At 54.3% G+C, this 17,294-nt stretch overlaps 1 protein-coding gene across 2 annotated transcripts in view; it reads left to right on the top strand.

Annotated features, from left to right (window-relative positions):
* The first annotated feature begins 900 nt into the window (after positions 1-900).
* PLA2G6 (phospholipase A2 group VI) overlaps positions 901-17,294 on the top strand; it is a 30,691-nt gene continuing 14,297 nt past the window's right edge. For both annotated transcript variants that reach the window (XM_040986010.1, XM_040986002.1), the window contains exons 1-6: positions 901-1,228; positions 6,539-6,754; positions 7,657-7,840; positions 9,519-9,706; positions 12,671-12,767; positions 13,748-13,930. In XM_040986010.1, the coding sequence (XP_040841944.1) occupies positions 1,020-1,228; positions 6,539-6,754; positions 7,657-7,840; positions 9,519-9,706; positions 12,671-12,767; positions 13,748-13,930 (1,077 nt within the window). In that variant the 5' untranslated portion in view covers positions 901-1,019. The remainder of the gene's footprint in view (positions 1,229-6,538; positions 6,755-7,656; positions 7,841-9,518; positions 9,707-12,670; positions 12,768-13,747; positions 13,931-17,294) is intronic.

Here is a 17,294-nt window from a genome sequence, read left to right as displayed (position 1 = left end):
TTTGGCTTCCTTCTTTTTTTAAGGTTTATTTATTTGAAAAGCAGAGAGAAAGAAGGAAAACCAGAAAGGGAGATGTCATCCATCCGCTGGTTCACTTCCTTAACAGTCTCAATGATTAGGGCTGGGCCAAGGCTTGAAGAAGCTCTCATACGGAAGGGAGCAAGCGCTGTAGGCAGCAGCTTAATTTACTGTGCCACTGTCCCAGCTTGCTTGATGTGCTCTTTTAGCAGGTAGCTTTCTGTCATAGAGGCTAAGGTGGCCCGTGACTATCACCTGGCTTTGGTGGCGACACTGGAAGGCAGTGGGATCCTAAGAAATTGCAGGGTTAACTTTGTCATCCACTCCAGGGACACTTCCCATGGCAGAAAGTGGCTGTGTGACTGACACGTAACACCACCACCCAATACCTGCTTGCTGTTTGAAAGTCTTATTATTGAGCTTCATTTTCAGGTGTACATTTGGGATTTCTCAGTCCATCTCATTAAACTCTTTAGGGGGCAGCAGTAGCAGGAAGCACAAGGTTTAGACAAATGCTTACCAGTCCCCCCTCCTATCCACCAGTGTGTCCTGTGAGCCTGTTGGCTTTTTGCCGTCTGCTACACAGAGAGGAGCCGCTGGTACAGCTGGCGGTCTATGGGACCCCATCCATCCTAGTGTGTCCCTTCCCCTACTGGGTGCTCATGGGTGCATCTCCCTGCCGTGGTGTCCCTTCTGGAGACACTGGGGCAGGGCATGGCCAGTGGAGGTCCCGTGGGATGGGGGCAATCCAGCAGGGCAGCGGTCTCGATCCGCTGCTAGCCTAGGGCTCTAACCCGCACACAGTGCCATCTCTTTCTCTCTGTCCCTCTTCAGGTCCCAGCAGGCCCAAAGGTGGGGACAGCGCTGGTGGGCACCGATTCAGGTGCTCGCGTAGGAAGTTGATGAAGTGGGCACGGGAGACTGAGCCCAGCTGAGCAGAGACCCTGTTTTCTTCTAGACTGAGGGGAAAGGCAGAGTGCCTCCCTCACACCCTGCCCAAGATGCAGTTCTTCGGCCGCCTAGTCAACACCCTTAGCAGCGTCTCCAACTTGTTCTCGAACCCATTCCGGGTCAAGGAGGTGGCTGTGGCTGACTACGCCTCGACTGAGTGGATCCGGGAGGAAGGACAGCTGATCCTGTTCCGGAACACGCCCAACCGCACCTGGGACTGCATCTTGATCAACCCCAGAAACTCACAGAGTGCCTTCCGGTGGGTGCCAGCTGCCACCCCCACCCTTTTCTCTCCTCCCATGCCTCAGTAGTTCTGGTCAGGGTGGTGTGGCAGCAGGGGTCTGGTTCCATAGGGAAATGGAGGCGAACCTTGGGCACCTGGGTTTCAGAAACAGCAGGGAGGCCAGCTGCTAGTGATAGCGCAACAGGGGCAGTCCAAATGTGAGTGTAGACAGCCTAAGCTGTCTGCCCTTCCACTGGCCTTGGCTGGACTGGCCGTGGGACAGAATGGGCTTGCACCTGCCACTGAGGGCTGTGGGGAAGGCCCATCTGCCCAGGGCGGTGGGTCTGGGAGAGATGCTCAGCCTGCTTTTGGCATGTCCTGCCTGGGGGACTTGCCTGCCCTCTAGTGCAAGTAGCCAGCCAGTGTGGCAGCTGTGTGTCTTGCCAGGGTCCCAGACTTGTGTTGGTGATCCAGGCCACTGTGTGGGCAGACCTTAGCTCAGGGCCAGCACTTAGTTTTCCCATGTTCCTGTTCTCGCGTTTAGTTGGGTGGTACCTTCTGGTTCATGAGATGCTCTCCTGTAGGACCTGTTAGCGCCCCCTCCACGGGCTCCCCAACCCCACCAGGGCTGGGCTGTCACCCAGTCCTCCTCCCGAGTCCCTCTTGAGTCCCCTCTGACCCTTGGGTAGAAGTTCAGTTCTCCCCACGTGGCAACCATGGCAGCAGAGGGTTGGGGTGGCATCTCTGCTCCACAGGGGCCCCAGGCTTCTGCTGTTCTGTTACTCTGCCCTAGGTGGCCTCCCTTCCGCAGACCACCACAAGGTCCCGGACAGCTGCACCCGATCTAGGCCTCTCATCCTCCCTCCCAGCCAGCCAGGCAGCAGGGAAGCCATCTTCCTCTCCTTGGGAACAGTTTTTGGAGGGGCACCCTCCTTTGGCCCCCTTAGTCACAGTGGAGTGGAAGGGAGGCCCAGAAATAGCCCAGTTGTTCCAATCTGGAAGTTTTATTGCGTTTCCAGGCCAGTCACTGTGTGTGCAGGCCCCTGCTGTCTGGGCCTTTCCCCCTTCCCCTCCTCCCAGCATGTTTTGATGCTGCTCTCACAGTGATGTTTCCTGAGGGCAAATCACGTCATTCAGCAGCTTAATGCTTCTAGGGCTTCCTGTTTCCTTGACATCAAGTGCTTGACCCAGCAACAGGGCGCCATGTGACCGAGCCTCTGCCTCTCTAGTCCCGGCTCTTGCCACCTCGTGTTCCTGACCTTTGGCCAGGCTCTTATCCTGGCCTTGAAAGCTTCCTGAAATTTTAAAAAAATTTACTTCAACTGGTTTTGAAAGAAAGAGACTGAGAAATCCTCTCTCTGCTGGATCACTCCCCCAATGCCCTTAATTCACTCTCCCAGATGCCTGCCCTACTCAGGGCTGGATTAGGCAGAGCCAGGAGCCTGAACCTCCATCTGAGTTTCGCACATGGGTGATCGGGACCCAAGTCCTTGAACCATCATCTGCTGCTTTCCAGGGTGTGAGCAGGCAACTGGGACTAAAGTGGAGTAGCCAGGATTTGAGCCAAGCCAGGTGCTCCAGTATAGGATGCTAGCATCCAAGGCAGTGGCTGCAGCCCTGTGCCTGACTCCCTCTGCCCCACCTTCCCTGACCTTAGAAAGCAGTACAGGCTTCTACTGTGTGTCTCCAAAGCACCCCACCCCCACAGACCCCAGGAGGGGCAAGGCAATGTCTTATTCACACAGTGTGCCCAGCACCCTGCTCATGTGGGTCAGCTTTGTGGAGTGGATGGATCTGCTGTATTTGCTCCATTTTAATAGTTTCCCAAGGCTGCCATGTGCCAGGCTCCTTATCCTAGAGGGGCGGGAGTCCGTCCAGGGTAGTAGAGGGAGTGAGGCAGGCAGGCAGCAAGATGAGGAGGGTGAAGGTTGCAGAACTGGTGCTGCTGGGGCCTGGGCAGGGAGGACTGTCATGGGGCAAGGACGAAGCTGCCGAGGAGGGGCTGGGCTCTGCGCAGGAGCCCTTGGACCCGGCCTTTTGTGAGAAACGGGCTTGGCCTGCCACCTGCCAACCTTCCTTTTCAGGCCCTGAGATTCCACCCCCACCCTCAAGCCCCACTTCATTCCCCCTGGAGAGCTCGTCAGGTTGCCGTGTCACGTGCTGGGCCTGGCAGAGACGGGGCCATGATCCTTGTGTGCTGGCTGTGTCAGGTGCCGCATCCTCGGTTTTCTCCCCCCAGGCCGTGGGCCCCGTGACTTCCTTACCAGGTCAGGAGCCTAGACCCTGGCTGGTACAAGGGCAGTGCCCATGGAACCCACATTTCCTGTGAGCAACCTCTGCCCCCACAGGCAGTGGCCAGTTTCTGCCTCACTGCAGTCCCAGGATGCCAAGGAGGAGGTGGGATTGTTGCCGTTGGCTGCCAAAAGGCAGGCACGCAGAATTCTGGTGCCTTGCCTGATGCCTCCCAGTGGGTCAGCAGCCAAGCTGTTCTAGCCCCAGGGTTCCGGCTCTAGACCCTGTCTTCTTCCTCTTCCTGGCCCAGGGCAAGATGGCCAGCTGGGGCAAGGGCAGCCAGGCACCCCCTGCCTGACAGCAGGTACAAGCCTTGAAAAACTTGTGGCTGTGTATCTGGTCCTTCTAGCACCAGTACTTCTGTTCCTGGGATGGATTAATCATATGCCACTGACATTTCCAGCCAATAGCTGCTTCCTGATGCCCCCAGCCAGCCTCTTGCTGATGTCATAGCAGAAACAGGGCTTCACTTTCAGGAAAGTGTGTGGGGTGGGAGACCTTGGCCTCCCTAGGTGGGTTGGCCAGACTGTGACCATACTGTAGGGGAGCTTGTTAGCAGACCTCGGACGAGCATGAGGCGGTGTTGCAGCCACGCACCTCAGGTACCCCATGTGTGCATCAGTGGGCACAGCAGAGATGGCTTGGCTCTGCCCTCCAGGGACTCAGCCAGGAGCCAGCAAGAGGAGCTGTGAACCTCACTCTGTGGGAAACACTCCAGTGGGACCCATGAACCCCTCAGTACATGAACAGCTTTGCCCCTGAACGTGAACTTCCTTACCTTTACCTTTCCCTCCACTGAGTATTATTGCTGTGCTCAGGCTCCCTGCCCCCAGAAGCCTGTCCTCGCTCTCGCCTCGGGCCTTCCTCCTGGCCAGGTGGCTGAGGCTGAGAACCAGGGCCCTACTGAACCCCTTCTGTATCCCCTGTGCCAGGTGTGGAGCAGGCACACAGCAGGTGCAAGGCAAATATTTGTTGTGCGGTTGACCAAGCCTGTTATCACCAAAGGGAGCGTGACAGGAGGCACTGAAGAGGATTGCACTGGGATAGTTGGGGTACAGGTAGACCTTCAAGGGCCAGATTGCGTTGCCAGGGGGAAGGCATGCGAGAGAAGGCCCTGCAGGGAGACGGACGTGGCAGGCAAGGGCAAGGCAGAGCAGGGTGGCACAGGAACACTCGGGAGAGCCCATGGCCAGCAAAGCAGCGTGCTGGGCTCTGAGGAAAGCAGTCCCAGTGAGAGGTTCCCTGCCCTCCCCTACATGCCCGGGGCACATGTGGCCCACAATTCCAGGAGGCTGGGGAGCGGTTACTGCCCCTGGTTACTTTGTTTCTGGACTTTTTGTTATTTTGTGGCTCTCCCCAGTTAGAACACAAGCATTGGGAGGGCAGGACATTTGATGTGTGTTGCTCCCTTATCTGTCCCTGGCATGGAAGTATTTGAGTTGGGTACAGGTCACCTGCTCTGTAGATGCTTGTTAAGCCAGGGAGGACTGGCTGGACGTGCTGCCTGGGTGTGCACTAGCCCCGGGCCTCTGGCTGGGTGTACACCTGCAGAACTAGATGCAGACGCCCCTGGTGCCTTTGGAGGCCTGGTCAGAACATCGCCTTCCCGAGCACGTGGTCTGCATGCATAGTCTGTGGCACAGCACTGCCTAAGACAGGTGGGGCAGGGGCTGTTGGTCTCATATTTCCCATGGGACTAAGAGAGGGAAGACTTTTCCCCCAAGGACGTAAAGCAGCTTAACAGAGCATAAACTGAAACCCAGCTCTGGAAATGAACAAAATCATAAAGTGTGCTCATCATAGAAAATTTAGAAGCTACAGAAACAGATAAACAAGAGCATTTATTTATTATGCTACCATTGTACACCAAGGGATATGTTCCTTCAAGTTTTTTTTTTTCTTTGCAACTGTGTGTGATTTGTATTCAGTTTTTTTTCTAGTCAGAAAAGCCTGTGCTGTATGTATTTTTATGTATTTACTTTCATTTTATCTGAAAGGCAGCGGTGATAGCTCAGTTTACTGCCTTTGAATGAGTGGCAGGGACCCGAGCCACCACCTGCTGCCTCTCGGGGTGTGAATCCCCAGGCAGCTGGATCAGAGCAGGCTGGGGAGGGCTGGGGGTGCCCCAGGTGACCACCTCACTGCCAAGCATCACCACATGGACGCCCCCCTGTCCTCGCACTGTTTCATTGTACTGGCTGCAAAATGCCCATCCTGTAGGTGTACCACCACTTGTATGATATTCTCTAGCTGCATCTTTCAGTTAGTTATTTCCTTTTTCTTTCTAAGATTTATTTTATTTATTTGAAAGGCAGAGTAGTGAGTAGGCAAGATGAAAAGAGAAATATCCCGTCTGTTGGTTAATTCCCCCCAAATAGTCATGGTACCTGGGGTTGGGCCAGGCTGATGCCAGGAGCAAGGAGCTATATCTGGATCTCCCACGTGACTGTTAAGGGATACCAGTATTACAGACGGCGGCTTAGCTTGCTGAGCCACAACACCAACCTCCTGCTTACTTAGTTTCTGTTAAGTGCAAGGAGGATTCTCAGATGTGAAAATCAAGTTATAAAGTGGATATGATAAGGCTTTGGTCAAATAAAGTATAAAAGTGTTACACGTTGGTACTGAAAGGAAGGCAGGAAGGGAGAGGGGGAAATATTTTCAAACAAAAAGATGTCTGGAGACCACATCAAGGTGCAGTGGGTCAAGCTGCCACTTGTAACAGCATCCCCGTCAGTGTTCGTTCAAGTCCCAGCCTCTCTGCTTCTCATCCAGATCCCTGCTTGTGCACCTGGAAAGGCAGCCGAAGATGGGCCAAGAATTAGAGGTCCCACCACCCATGTGGGAGAACCGGATGGAATTCTGGGGTCCTGGCTTGAGCCTGGTCCAGTCCTGGCCGTCTGGGGGAGTGAGCTAATGGCTGGAAGATCTCTTTCTCTAACCTTGTCTGTCTGTCCCCCTCTCTCTCTCACTATCCTTGGAGCACCCAGCAGGGGTGTGGGCTGAGCCCTGCCCCTTACACCTCTATCCCCCTCCTGCTTTCTGCCTTCTCAGGCTCTTCCAGCTGGAGCTGGAGGCAGACGCTCTGGTCAACTTCCAGCAGTATACCTCCCAGCTGCCTCCCTTCTACGAGAGCTCCGCCCAGGTCCTGCATGTGGAGGTCCTGCAGCACCTGTGTGACCTCATCCGCAACCACCCCAGCTGGTCGGTGGCGCACTTGGCCGTGGAGCTGGGGATCCGCGAGTGCTTCCATCACAGCCGCATCATCAGGTATTCCCGGGCAGGTCAGGTGGACTGGCAGGGGCAGGGAGGTGAGGGGATGGGAGGAGGAAGGAGAGGCTTGGGGGCAAATCTCTAGGTTCTGCCTTTGTGCCCCTTTGTAGTTTACCTTAAAAAGAAGCAGAATTGCTTCCTGATCCAATCATAGCAACTTGGCTAATGATACAAGGAGCATGGCCATATTCTGCAGGGTTTAACAGGTGCCATACGACAGTGGCTTGAAGCATCATCATCCCAAAGAGAGGTTGCAGCCCTATGCAGGGCTGCTCAGTTACAGAGGGTTGAAAGGGGCTGAGATACAGCCTCCAAATGCCTGGCTGCCTTTCTAGAAGCTGGACTGTCCGTCCATTCAGGTAGCAGACCCAACAGCAGGTGCCACTGCCAAGGGCATGATGCTATCCTTGCTTAGAATGCCAGCTGGCTTCCCTGACCAGGGGCAGCCCCTGATCCTCTGGTTTTCCAGGGCAGACAGTTCCCAGCCCCCTATCCTGTGCAGGGGGCAAGCATGCTCTTGGGCAGCATGGTGCCCTGTGTCACAGGAGTTGTGTCCATTTCTGAGGGCAGACATGGCCGATGTGGTCAATAAAGAAATGGGGCCCAGGCAGGCCGAGAGAATTGCTCACCCCACTGCCCACCTCGAGCAAGTGTGTGCCCGGGGCATCTCTCACACCTCTGCAAGGTGCCCTTAAAGCATATTGCATCACATGAAGGCAGGTTGTGAGTCAACCCTGACTGTGAAGCGATAGGCTCGAGCCTGCGTGCCTGTGTATGCTCTTGAGCTCACATGAACAGAGTGTCCAAAGCTCCGAGCTTTGTCCCCACTCCTGTGCTCGGATTTCCCAGCCCCCACCCCCGTGCCCTCTCTTGTTCCCTCCCTGGCTCTTGTCCTGCAGCTGTGCCAACAGCACAGAAAATGAAGAGGGTTGCACTCCCCTGCACCTGGCCTGCCGCAAGGGCGACGGGGAGATGCTGCTGGAGCTGGTGCAGTACTGCCATGCCCAGATGGATGTCACCGACAACAAAGGGGAGACAGCTTTCCACTATGCTGTGCAGGGGGACAGCTCCCAGGTGCTGCAGGTGAGTCCAGCCACAATGCCCCACCCCGCTCCCCCATACCCAGCAGGTGCCCCTGGGCTCAGATGTCACCCCTCGAGCCTCACCGTGCTCTCTGTCCTTGGGGCCTTGAGCACACACCTCCTGCAAAATGAACTCCAGGCCCAGCTCCGATCAGTTCAGTTAAGCATTTTTTCCCTAGCAGCTGAGCCACTGTGCTGGGAAGATGGGTCACCCCCTGCCTGAAGGAGCTCATGGCTCTCTGGAGTGCATCACCTTTTATAGCAACCCCAACCACAAGAACAGCTTCCTCTGGGAAGTCTTGTTCCAGACACTTCTATTCCTTTCTGTGATTCCCTGGGAAGGAAACTGAGAAGGAAATTGTGTTTGGGCAGGTGGCATGATGTCATTAGGCTGGAAGGGAAAGGCAGACCCTCGGGGTGTGGCTTGTTGTCTAGGAAGAGCAGATGCTTCCAGCAGTTGTGCTTCTGTGTAACTCTGGCATATCCCACAGAGTGGGGACCCCCAGCCTATAGCCCATGCTCTCAACAGAGGGCATTCTTCACCTGCCCTGGGTATGCTCCCAGGGCCCAGCTCAGTGCCACATGTACCCTGTCTCCAGGTGGGGCCAGAGAGCATGCACACTGCTGGAGCCATCCTTCGCCAGTGCTGCTGGGTACTTGGCTCCATCCTCAGTGCCCGTGTGTGTTCTGGTTAACTCTCAGAACACCCTGGTGGTCCTTACTCTCTTCCTGGCCACTCGGTGGAGTTGATAAATGTGCCCCTATCTTGGAATAGGCTTCTGGCCCAGTGATCATGCTGCCACCTAAGCCACTGATATGCCTCCCCAGAGTACCTGGGTTTGAATCCCAGCTCCTGCTCCTGACTCGAGCTTTCTTTTAACATAGACCATGGCAGACAGCAGGTGATGGCCCAAGTGGCCACTTGGAGTCCTGTGTGGAGTTCCCAGTGTCAGCCTGGCCCATTTCCTGGCCTTTAGGAAATGAACTGGCAAACGGAAACTCTCTCTGCCTCTCAAACAAAGAAAAAATATTTCATAAAGATGGGCCACAAAGCTGTGAAAATGAAGTTGGCCCTGTTCTCCAGCCCCCATGCTCACTCCTTCCCTTCACTCCTGTATCCCTGCAGCCTGCCTACCAGCCAAGCCGGGGGTTCCGTGAGGTGCCTTGGTGTAACCCAGGGGCACAGTGGTGATAATTAACTCCAGAGAGAGAGCTTTCAGCCAAAAGCGAGAAAAGCAGAAAAACCCTCCAGTTATCTTTGGCGTGATTAAATGAAAACAATATCTACATATAGAAACAGAAAGAATTCAAGCAGGAGAGGCTGTACAGTGAAGAACCAGGATTACTGTTACCTAGACCCCCAGTACCCATTTGTTTCATGATTCAGAATCTTTTTCATGTGAGCCATGGCTGTGCCAGGCCAGCACCCCCACCCTGCCAACCAGTGCCCATGTGTGTGGTTGGTGTCTTTATTGTTTCTGGACCCTCTTTCGCCTGTTGCTTCCCTTTTAAGGTTTTCATCAGTGTCCTCCTGGCATCCCATCTCCATCCCTCTGGGGGAGAGAGAGAGAGAGAGAGAGAGAAAGAGAGAGACAGCCTCTACCGCTGTCAGGTGGGGGACCCTGCAGGGGGCCTTCTCAGTCCTGGGCTCCACGCAGCCTTGCCCTCCTGCCTGTCAGCTCCTAGGCAAAAATGCATCAGCGGGCCTGAACCAGGTGAACAACCAAGGGCTGACACCACTGCACCTGGCCTGCCAGATGGGCAAGCAAGAGATGGTGCGTGTGCTGCTGCTCTGCAATGCCCGGTGCAACATCATGGGGCCCAATGGCTACCCCATCCACACGGCCATGAAGTTCTCCCAGCGGGGGTAAGTGCTCTCCTGACCTGTCCCCACACCCTCCACACTCTCCTGTCCCCCTCTGCTGATGCTCACATGTCAGGCTCTGGGGAGAGGCCTCTCGGGGGGCTGGTCAGACACGGGCCCCAGGAGGCTTGCCTGGCATGAGGAAAGCGCTTGGTAATCATGTTGTGTGCATGACTTCTCGGTGCACGAGGTGCCAGCAAGCAATAGACCTTGCTCATCTTCCCTGGGAGGTGCCCTGCTCTCCGACCATGCCCCTTCCTCTGTTGCCCTGCACAAGTCCCCCTACCCCAGTCCTTGCCCTCTGCAAGGTCCACCTTTATAGCTCCCCGAGCAGGGCTCTGGTGTTGGGGCCTGGCACGAGGGCAAGGCTGGAAGGGGCCCACAGCCTGGCATCTTTGCTGCCAGCAGTTCTGAGCAGCCTCATAGCTGCAGTGTGCGGTGGCCACTGTGCCCAGCCTGAAGCCTGAGATGCTTGGCCAGGTGGTCCTGGGGCCCATGTGCTCCTGGGAATCCTCCCTTCCTTCCTAGCAGGTGCAGTGCTCGGGGCAGGTGTGGGTTCTCGCTTCTTCCCAGTTCCCTCCACCTAGGAAAGCCCATCTCAGGAATGTTCTCCTCCAGAGGGGGAAGGGGGATGTGGAAAGGAGAAGGGGACATGGGTTGAAGGATGCAGAATCTCCAGTAGCTCTCCAGTACGGTCAGTATCCGGGTGGACTGACTGAAGGAGCAAGCAGCTGGGCCCTCCCATCCTTCCGCATTGCGCTCTGTGCTGTGCCCCTGCTACAGGTGGCATTGAGAGAGAAACCAAGCCAAGCGTCTCCTCCCAGGGATGGCCCGCAGGGAGCTCCCATCTCCTGGTGGCTGCTGCGGCACCACTGTATGAGTCAGTGTATGACACGCGGCTCAGTCACAGCTCGGACTGGCAGCCTCCTCTGCTGCTTTACAAGGAGGTCTCAGCCTGCAGGCCTGGCGCTGAGGCCGGCCTGTGGGTTGGGCTGAGGGAAAGGAGGCTGCAGGTCTTGCACCCTCTCTGGGAGTGGGTCCACACCCCCCATGATGGCCAGCTGGGGCAGGTTAGCCATGCCCCTGGAAGCCAGTCTACTCCAGTTGCTGGGTACAGCCTCAGGGCGGCCATTTCTCAGCACCCTGTGAGCAGACATGTTGTCTTCGTTGTAGAGGACAGGAAGCCAAGGCTTAGAGAAAGATTGAGTAGCTTGCCCAAGGTCAGTCAGGCAGGCAGGCCTTATGGTGTGCCATCTTAGGACCCTTGCACGTTCGTGCAGGTGCGAGCGGACCATGCCCCCTCAAGGCTGGAGAATACTCAATTGTGCACATGCTCATCTACCACATTTGATGGACCCATTCATTCGTGGCAGCACTCTTGCCTGTGTGAATCCTGCCTCAATGAGCAGGGGTCTGCATCACCAGTTCTGGTGGTTTCTGAGGTTCCGCTCCCAGGAGTGGGAAGCGAGGGTGCAGGTTGCCCTATGGCTCTCTGTGAAGCAGGTCACCCTGTGAGCCACCAAGGCGTGCAGAGCAGGGACAGAGGCAGCGGACAGTGCAGGGAGCTGCAGGGTGGCCATGTGCCACCACCTAGAATAGGTTCTGCAGTGCCCACTCCCACTGGGTCTGCGTCCTCCCTGCAGACAGGCTCTGCATCCGCAGGTTGCCAGCAAGGAAACTGTGACTCTACCTCCAGCTAGTGAGTCTAAAGCCAGTGTCAGGAAGCTCCATTGTGGTTGATTATGTCATCAGGAGGGCTTCCTGGAGGAAGTGTGCCTTCTAGGGGTTCAGGATGCCCTTGTCATACCTTAATATACAGATTGGCTTATTTTTTAAAAAGATTTATTTATTTATTTATTTGGAAAGGTGGATATACAGAGAGGAGGAGAGACAGAGAGGAAGATCTTCTGACTGATGGTTCACTCCCCAAGTGGACGCAATGTCTGGAGCTGAACTGATCCAGGAGCCAGGAGCCCTTCTGGGTCTCCCATGTGGAGGCAGGGCCCAAGGCTTTGGGCCGTCCTCGACTGCTTTCCCAGGCCACAATCAGGGAGCTGGATGGGAAGCATGGCCGCCGGGATCAGAGCTGGAGCCCATATGGGATCCCAGCGTGTGCAAGGAGAGGACTTGCACTATGCTATAGTGCCGGGTGCTTATTATTATTTTTCAAATCATAAATGTTGCTATGTGTATTTTAAAATATAGGAGGGAAGTGATATCCACAGGATACTCATTACCATCTTGAAACAAGTTAACATCTCGTAGAAGTTACTTTTCCCTCGGTAGCTGAGCGGAACTGCTGAATAGACACAAGGTTATGAATTGTAGCCGCCTGTTGCACCCAAGATCTTACGCATCCTGCAGTGTGCACCCTCACACCCTTAGGCCATTTCCCATTCCCTCACCATCTTTGTACTTCTGACCCAAGTTTTCTTCCTGTGTATGCCATCCCTGCTGTGGCAATGACAGGATCGCCTCCCTTGCTCACACTGCGCTGTGTTGCACTGTGTGCATCTGTGCGGTTGAGGGCTTCGTAAACATGATGAGATTCTCCTCATCTCTTTTTTTCCCCCATGAACTTCTTGGCACTCTCATGTATGTGTGTGTGAAAGTGCACACATTTTTGTGTGCTTGTGTGTAAATATATATTTGCACATATGCATATGTGCTTGTGTCTGCGTGTGTGACTTGTGTGTGTCACAGGATTCTTCGTGGGCACCTAGATTGTTCCCACATGCCAGCTGCCGTGCCTAGAGCCGTGGTGACAGTGGGAGGGAGTGCACGTAGCTTTCCGGAGCGCTGATGTCATCAGCCTGGCATATATGTCTGAAGGAGGGCTTGCTTCCTCACACGGCAGTTCTGTTTTTACTTTCTTTGGAAAGCACAGTAATGCTTCCACATTAGCTATGCCAGCCTGGTCCCGGGCCTAGCCAGCTTCCCCTCACTGCACCTGCCGTCTGTCTGCAGGTGTGCTGAGATGATCATCAGCATGGACAGCAACCAGATCCACAGCAAGGACCCACGCTACGGAGCCAGCCCCCTGCACTGGGCCAAGACTGCAGAGGTGGGCGGGCTCACAGTGGGGTGTGGGAGGCTCCTGTGGGGACCCTGACAGGGCACTAGGAGGTGCTGGCTCATGGTATCCCCAGACACATAAGCCCAGAGGAGCTGTGGTCCAGGCAGGGTGGCACTCCCTCCATACTCCAGCTTCTATATCCATAAATCTAAGGTCTTAGAGCCTGGCTCTGGCCACACTGTAAATTCATTGAGGTAGCACTCACAAATAGCCGGTGGTGGGGTGATGGCGAGGAGCGTGAAGGCAATGATGAGAGGTTGAGGGGTGGAGGTGATGAGAAGGGTGAGAGGGATGAGGCTGAGGAGGCTGGCATAGCAGCAGTCATGGGAAGCTCAGTTGGACGCCCACTCGGAGGTGTTTCCTAAGCCAAGCTCTGGCCACTGAGGAGGATGGAGGCCTCTGATCTCACCACCAGGGAGCATGACTTGGTACCCATAAAAGTGCCAGCTGCCCATCTGCCTGATAACCCAGGAAAAAGGGACATCTATGTGCACCCCAAGCTGGTCCCCACATCCTGCATCCGTGTGTCACTCAGAAGCACTGCACTGGGCAAGGCAGGAACTGGCATGCCTGACTGCAGAGGAGAGTACTAAGGAGCCTGGGGCTGTCGCTGTTCTCCTGAGTGTAGGCAGCCCCAGGCATCACCCAGGTCCCAGGCTCCCCCAGGCTTCCAGGAATGGGGATGTGAGTTGCCAGGGCAGGATGACCATTTGTGGGGCCCAGGCCAGTAGCAGCAGGGAGTGGGACATGTCAGGACAGCACCCTTGCAAGCAGGGCTGGGGTCCTATGGGCTATTGAGCATTGGTCCCTGAAGGTGTGGGAGGCCAGGCTCAAGGCCCCCTCCCCAGACTCCTTGAAAGTCTAACTCCATGAGGACTACTCTGGGCAGGGGAGGCATGCCCTGGCACCACTGGGCCCAGCAGTTCCTCTGTGCCTGTGCTGATTCGGGTCCATTGCTGTCCCCACAGATGGCTCGCATGCTGCTGAAGCGAGGCTGTGACGTGAATAGCACCAGTTCCTCGGGATACACAGCCCTGCACGTGGCCGTGATGCGCAACCGCTTTGAGTGTGTCATGGTGCTGCTGACCTACGGGGCCAATGCCGACGCCCGTGGTGAACATGGTAACACCCCGCTGCACCTGGCCATGTCGGTGAGTCCCCAACCCCACGCACATGTCCCCACCTCGTGCTGGATGCCCAAGGGACATGGACGCAGGGGCCCCAGCTCACTTCCATGTCACCTACTTTCCCCATTGCTGTCAGGGCGTGGTTCAGACCCTGCCTCCTCACTCAGGAAACCTTCAATGCACCTTTACAGCATCAGAAACAGGCTCTTTCCAGTGTGCCGCAGGACTGTCTCCTCCTAGGCCATGCTTTGAACACTTGCCTCATGGGAAGGGGACACCGGACAGCTCTGGCTGCCAGCTGTGGCCATGAACACATCACATGACCGTTGTCTGCCTAGTTTGTTTGTTTCTTTGTTTTAGTATTTGTTTTTATTGGAAAGACTGATTTACAGAGAGAAAGAGGCAGAAAAATCTTCCATCTTCTGGTTCACTGTGAAGTGACTGCAGTGGCCGATGCTGAGCCGATACAAAGACGAGAGCAAAGAGATTCTTCTGGGTCTCCCACATGGGTGCAGGGTCTTAAGACTTTGAGCTGTCCTCCACTTCTTTCCCAGGCCACAAAAGCAGGGGGTTGGATGGAAGGTGGAACAGCTGGCACACAAAGCAGTGCCCATACAGGATCCAGTGTATGCAAGGTGAGGCTTTAGGCACTGAGCCATCGCACTTGGCCTCTGCCTTCGGTTTCTCCTCTGAAGGTGGCAGTGTGCATGCCTCCTTAGGGAGTGGTGCCAGGCAGGGTGGGGGAAAGGGAGTCAGCAGGAGGTCCTGGATGACCCCAGAGAATGCCTGTGCTGTGTGCCATGCCCTGCCCAGAGTGGGCATCCTGCCGACCCCAGCGCACCTCTACTCACCAGGACAAGCACCTGCTTGTCACTCTCATGGGCCTGAAACAACCAGGGAGCTGGGCAGGTGCTGGAACACGAGTCCTGCCCAGAAAGGCCTGCAGACTGGCCTGACAGCTGTAGGGTGGATGCGTTAGACCCAGGGATGGGTACTGGCATGGAGACACAGGGCAGAGCGAGTGCTGGGTGGCAGTACCACGTGGGCCCACATCTGTTTAGCATCTATCACACTGAGAGCCGGGACCATAATGAATGCAGAGTCAGGACAGCTTCATTAAAATGTTTTTTAAAGATTCATTTTTATTTTTAAAAAAATGAATGCAGAGTTACAGAGAGAGAAGGCAAGAAAAAGAAAGAGAGATCTTCAATTGCTGGGTCACTTCCCCAATGACCGCAATGGCTAGAGCTAGGCTGATCCAAAGCCGGAAGCCAGGAGCTTCTTCCAGGTCTCCCACATTGGTGCAGGGGCCCAGGCAATTCCCTGACCATTATTAGCAGGGGCCGCTGAGTCATGAACCAGCTTCAATATGGGATGCTGGGGCCGTAGGCAGAGGTTTAATGTGCAGTATAGTAACCAGATCCTCATTAAATTTTTTAAGATGTATTTGAGAGGCAGACACATACACACACACACACACACACACACACACACACACTCTCTCTCTCTGTCTCTCTCTCTGTCTCTCAGATAGACAGAAAGCTCCCATTCACTGATTCATTCCGGATGTCTGCAATGGCCAGGTCTGGGCCAGCTGAAGTCAGGAGCGGCAGACTGCTGCAGGGTCTCCCACGTGGGTAGCAGGTGCCGATATTCTTCAGCCATCGCTGCTGTCTCCCGGGGTCTGCCTGGTAAGAAACCGGCATCAGCAGCCAGCACCAGAGTCGGCACTTGGCATCTTCTCTGCCAGGCCAAATCCCTGTTCCAGGACAGATTCAGGACATGCTGTTTTGTAGCAAAGACTCTAACTGTGGAGATGGTGTTGCCCAAGAAGCTGAAGCTGTAAATAGCCTTGGGTATATTTAGCTTTGAATTGGGCCCTTAGAATGGTCTACTCCAGCAGTTCTCGAATTTTTTAATTTTTCACTCTCTCTAGGCCCTGTAGACAGTTCTTGTTAGCAATGATCAAAGAGCCCAGAGATGTTTTGTTTGTATGTATTTGATCTAGATCAGAAGTCTGAAGAGCAAAAATTTCCAAGTACTTATTCATTTAGAAATAATACTCATAAGTTATCACATGTTAGCAGCAGGTTTTTTTCCTAATGAAAAAAAAATTTATTTTCTGAATCAACCAAACAAAAAAGTGGTCAGTGAGTAAGAACAGACTGCATCCTTGGGCACTTTTTGATGAATCCTTTTGTGCCCAGTTTTACAGAAACCCAGTGGATTATCCTATCTCCTGTTACGTTGGCCATGTTGTAGCGGGTGGCTTACAGGAAGATGGCAAGCAGACCTGGTGTGCACAGACGAGTGGCCGGGGCTGTGTTGCTGTATCATTCCAGATCCATGTGCACACAGTCCTCTGCTACTACACCAAAACTCAGCAGGTGGTGGCGTCTGGCAGGCTGGCTGCCGTGAGTTCCTCACACCTTGTCACATCCAAGTCCACTGGGGTGCCCTGTACTTTTTGTGGCTCTTCTGCCCGTACAAAGTTTTACATCCTGGTTGCCTGGGTCTGCGAGGCTCCCAGAGTTTGACTCGCTGCCTTAGATGCATGAGATTCCAAGAGCTCGTGGAAAATAGAATTATAAGGCTAAATTTATTTGGCTTCAAAAGTCTTTTGAAACCCATGCCTGGTTTTTCCGTGCTGTGCATCGCTGTGAAGCTTCTGAAGACCCCCCATCCAGGGCAGGTGGAGCGCCTGTCACTTTATCTGAAATGCTGGGAGCCAGGAGTATTTTTCAGGATTTGGGATATTTTCATACACAGCGTCACTTAGGCATTCCTAATCTAGAAACCTGTCGTTGAAAATGCTCAGAAACCCAAACATTTATATCCCATTTGGAACTTTGAGGCGTGTGATTTTTTTTTTTAAACATTGCCTAAAGAGTGTCCAGTTGTGGAGCATTTGCAGTTTTGGGTTTTCTGAGTAGTGGCTCTCAACCCGGCTCAAAAGCACGTGTTTGCAGGGATCACATGTCTTGTCAGAAAAGCCTTTACATTGGGAGAAACTGCTAAGGTCATCTTGACATACGTGTTTTTCAGATTTTTTTGTTTTTTTTTCCCTTTTTTCTTTTCTTTTTGCTTAAAATTTTGAAGTTTGAGTCCTTGCTTTGCCTGTGCCAGGATCCCATGTGGTTGCCGGTTTGTGTCCTGGTGGCCCCCCAGCTCCCTGCTTGTGGCCAGGGAAGGCAGTCAATGGGACCCTGGACCCACGTGGGAGACCTGTCTGAAGCTCCTGGCTCGTGGCTTCAGACTGGCTCAGCTCTGGCCATTGTGGCCACTTGGGAGTGAATCAGTGGATGGAAGATCTTCCTCTCTGTCTCTCCTCCTTTCTGTATTTCTGCCTTTCCCATAAAAACTAAATAAATCTTTAAAAAATTTTTTT

Source organism: Ochotona curzoniae, unplaced genomic scaffold (assembly GCF_017591425.1).
Source record: "Ochotona curzoniae isolate NIBS_2020 unplaced genomic scaffold, NIBS_Ocur_1.0 contig_1014, whole genome shotgun sequence".
NCBI classification, from domain to species: Eukaryota; Metazoa; Chordata; class Mammalia; order Lagomorpha; family Ochotonidae; genus Ochotona; species Ochotona curzoniae.
Note: the sequence above shows the minus strand (reverse complement) of the source record. Positions and strands in the feature narration are given on the sequence as shown.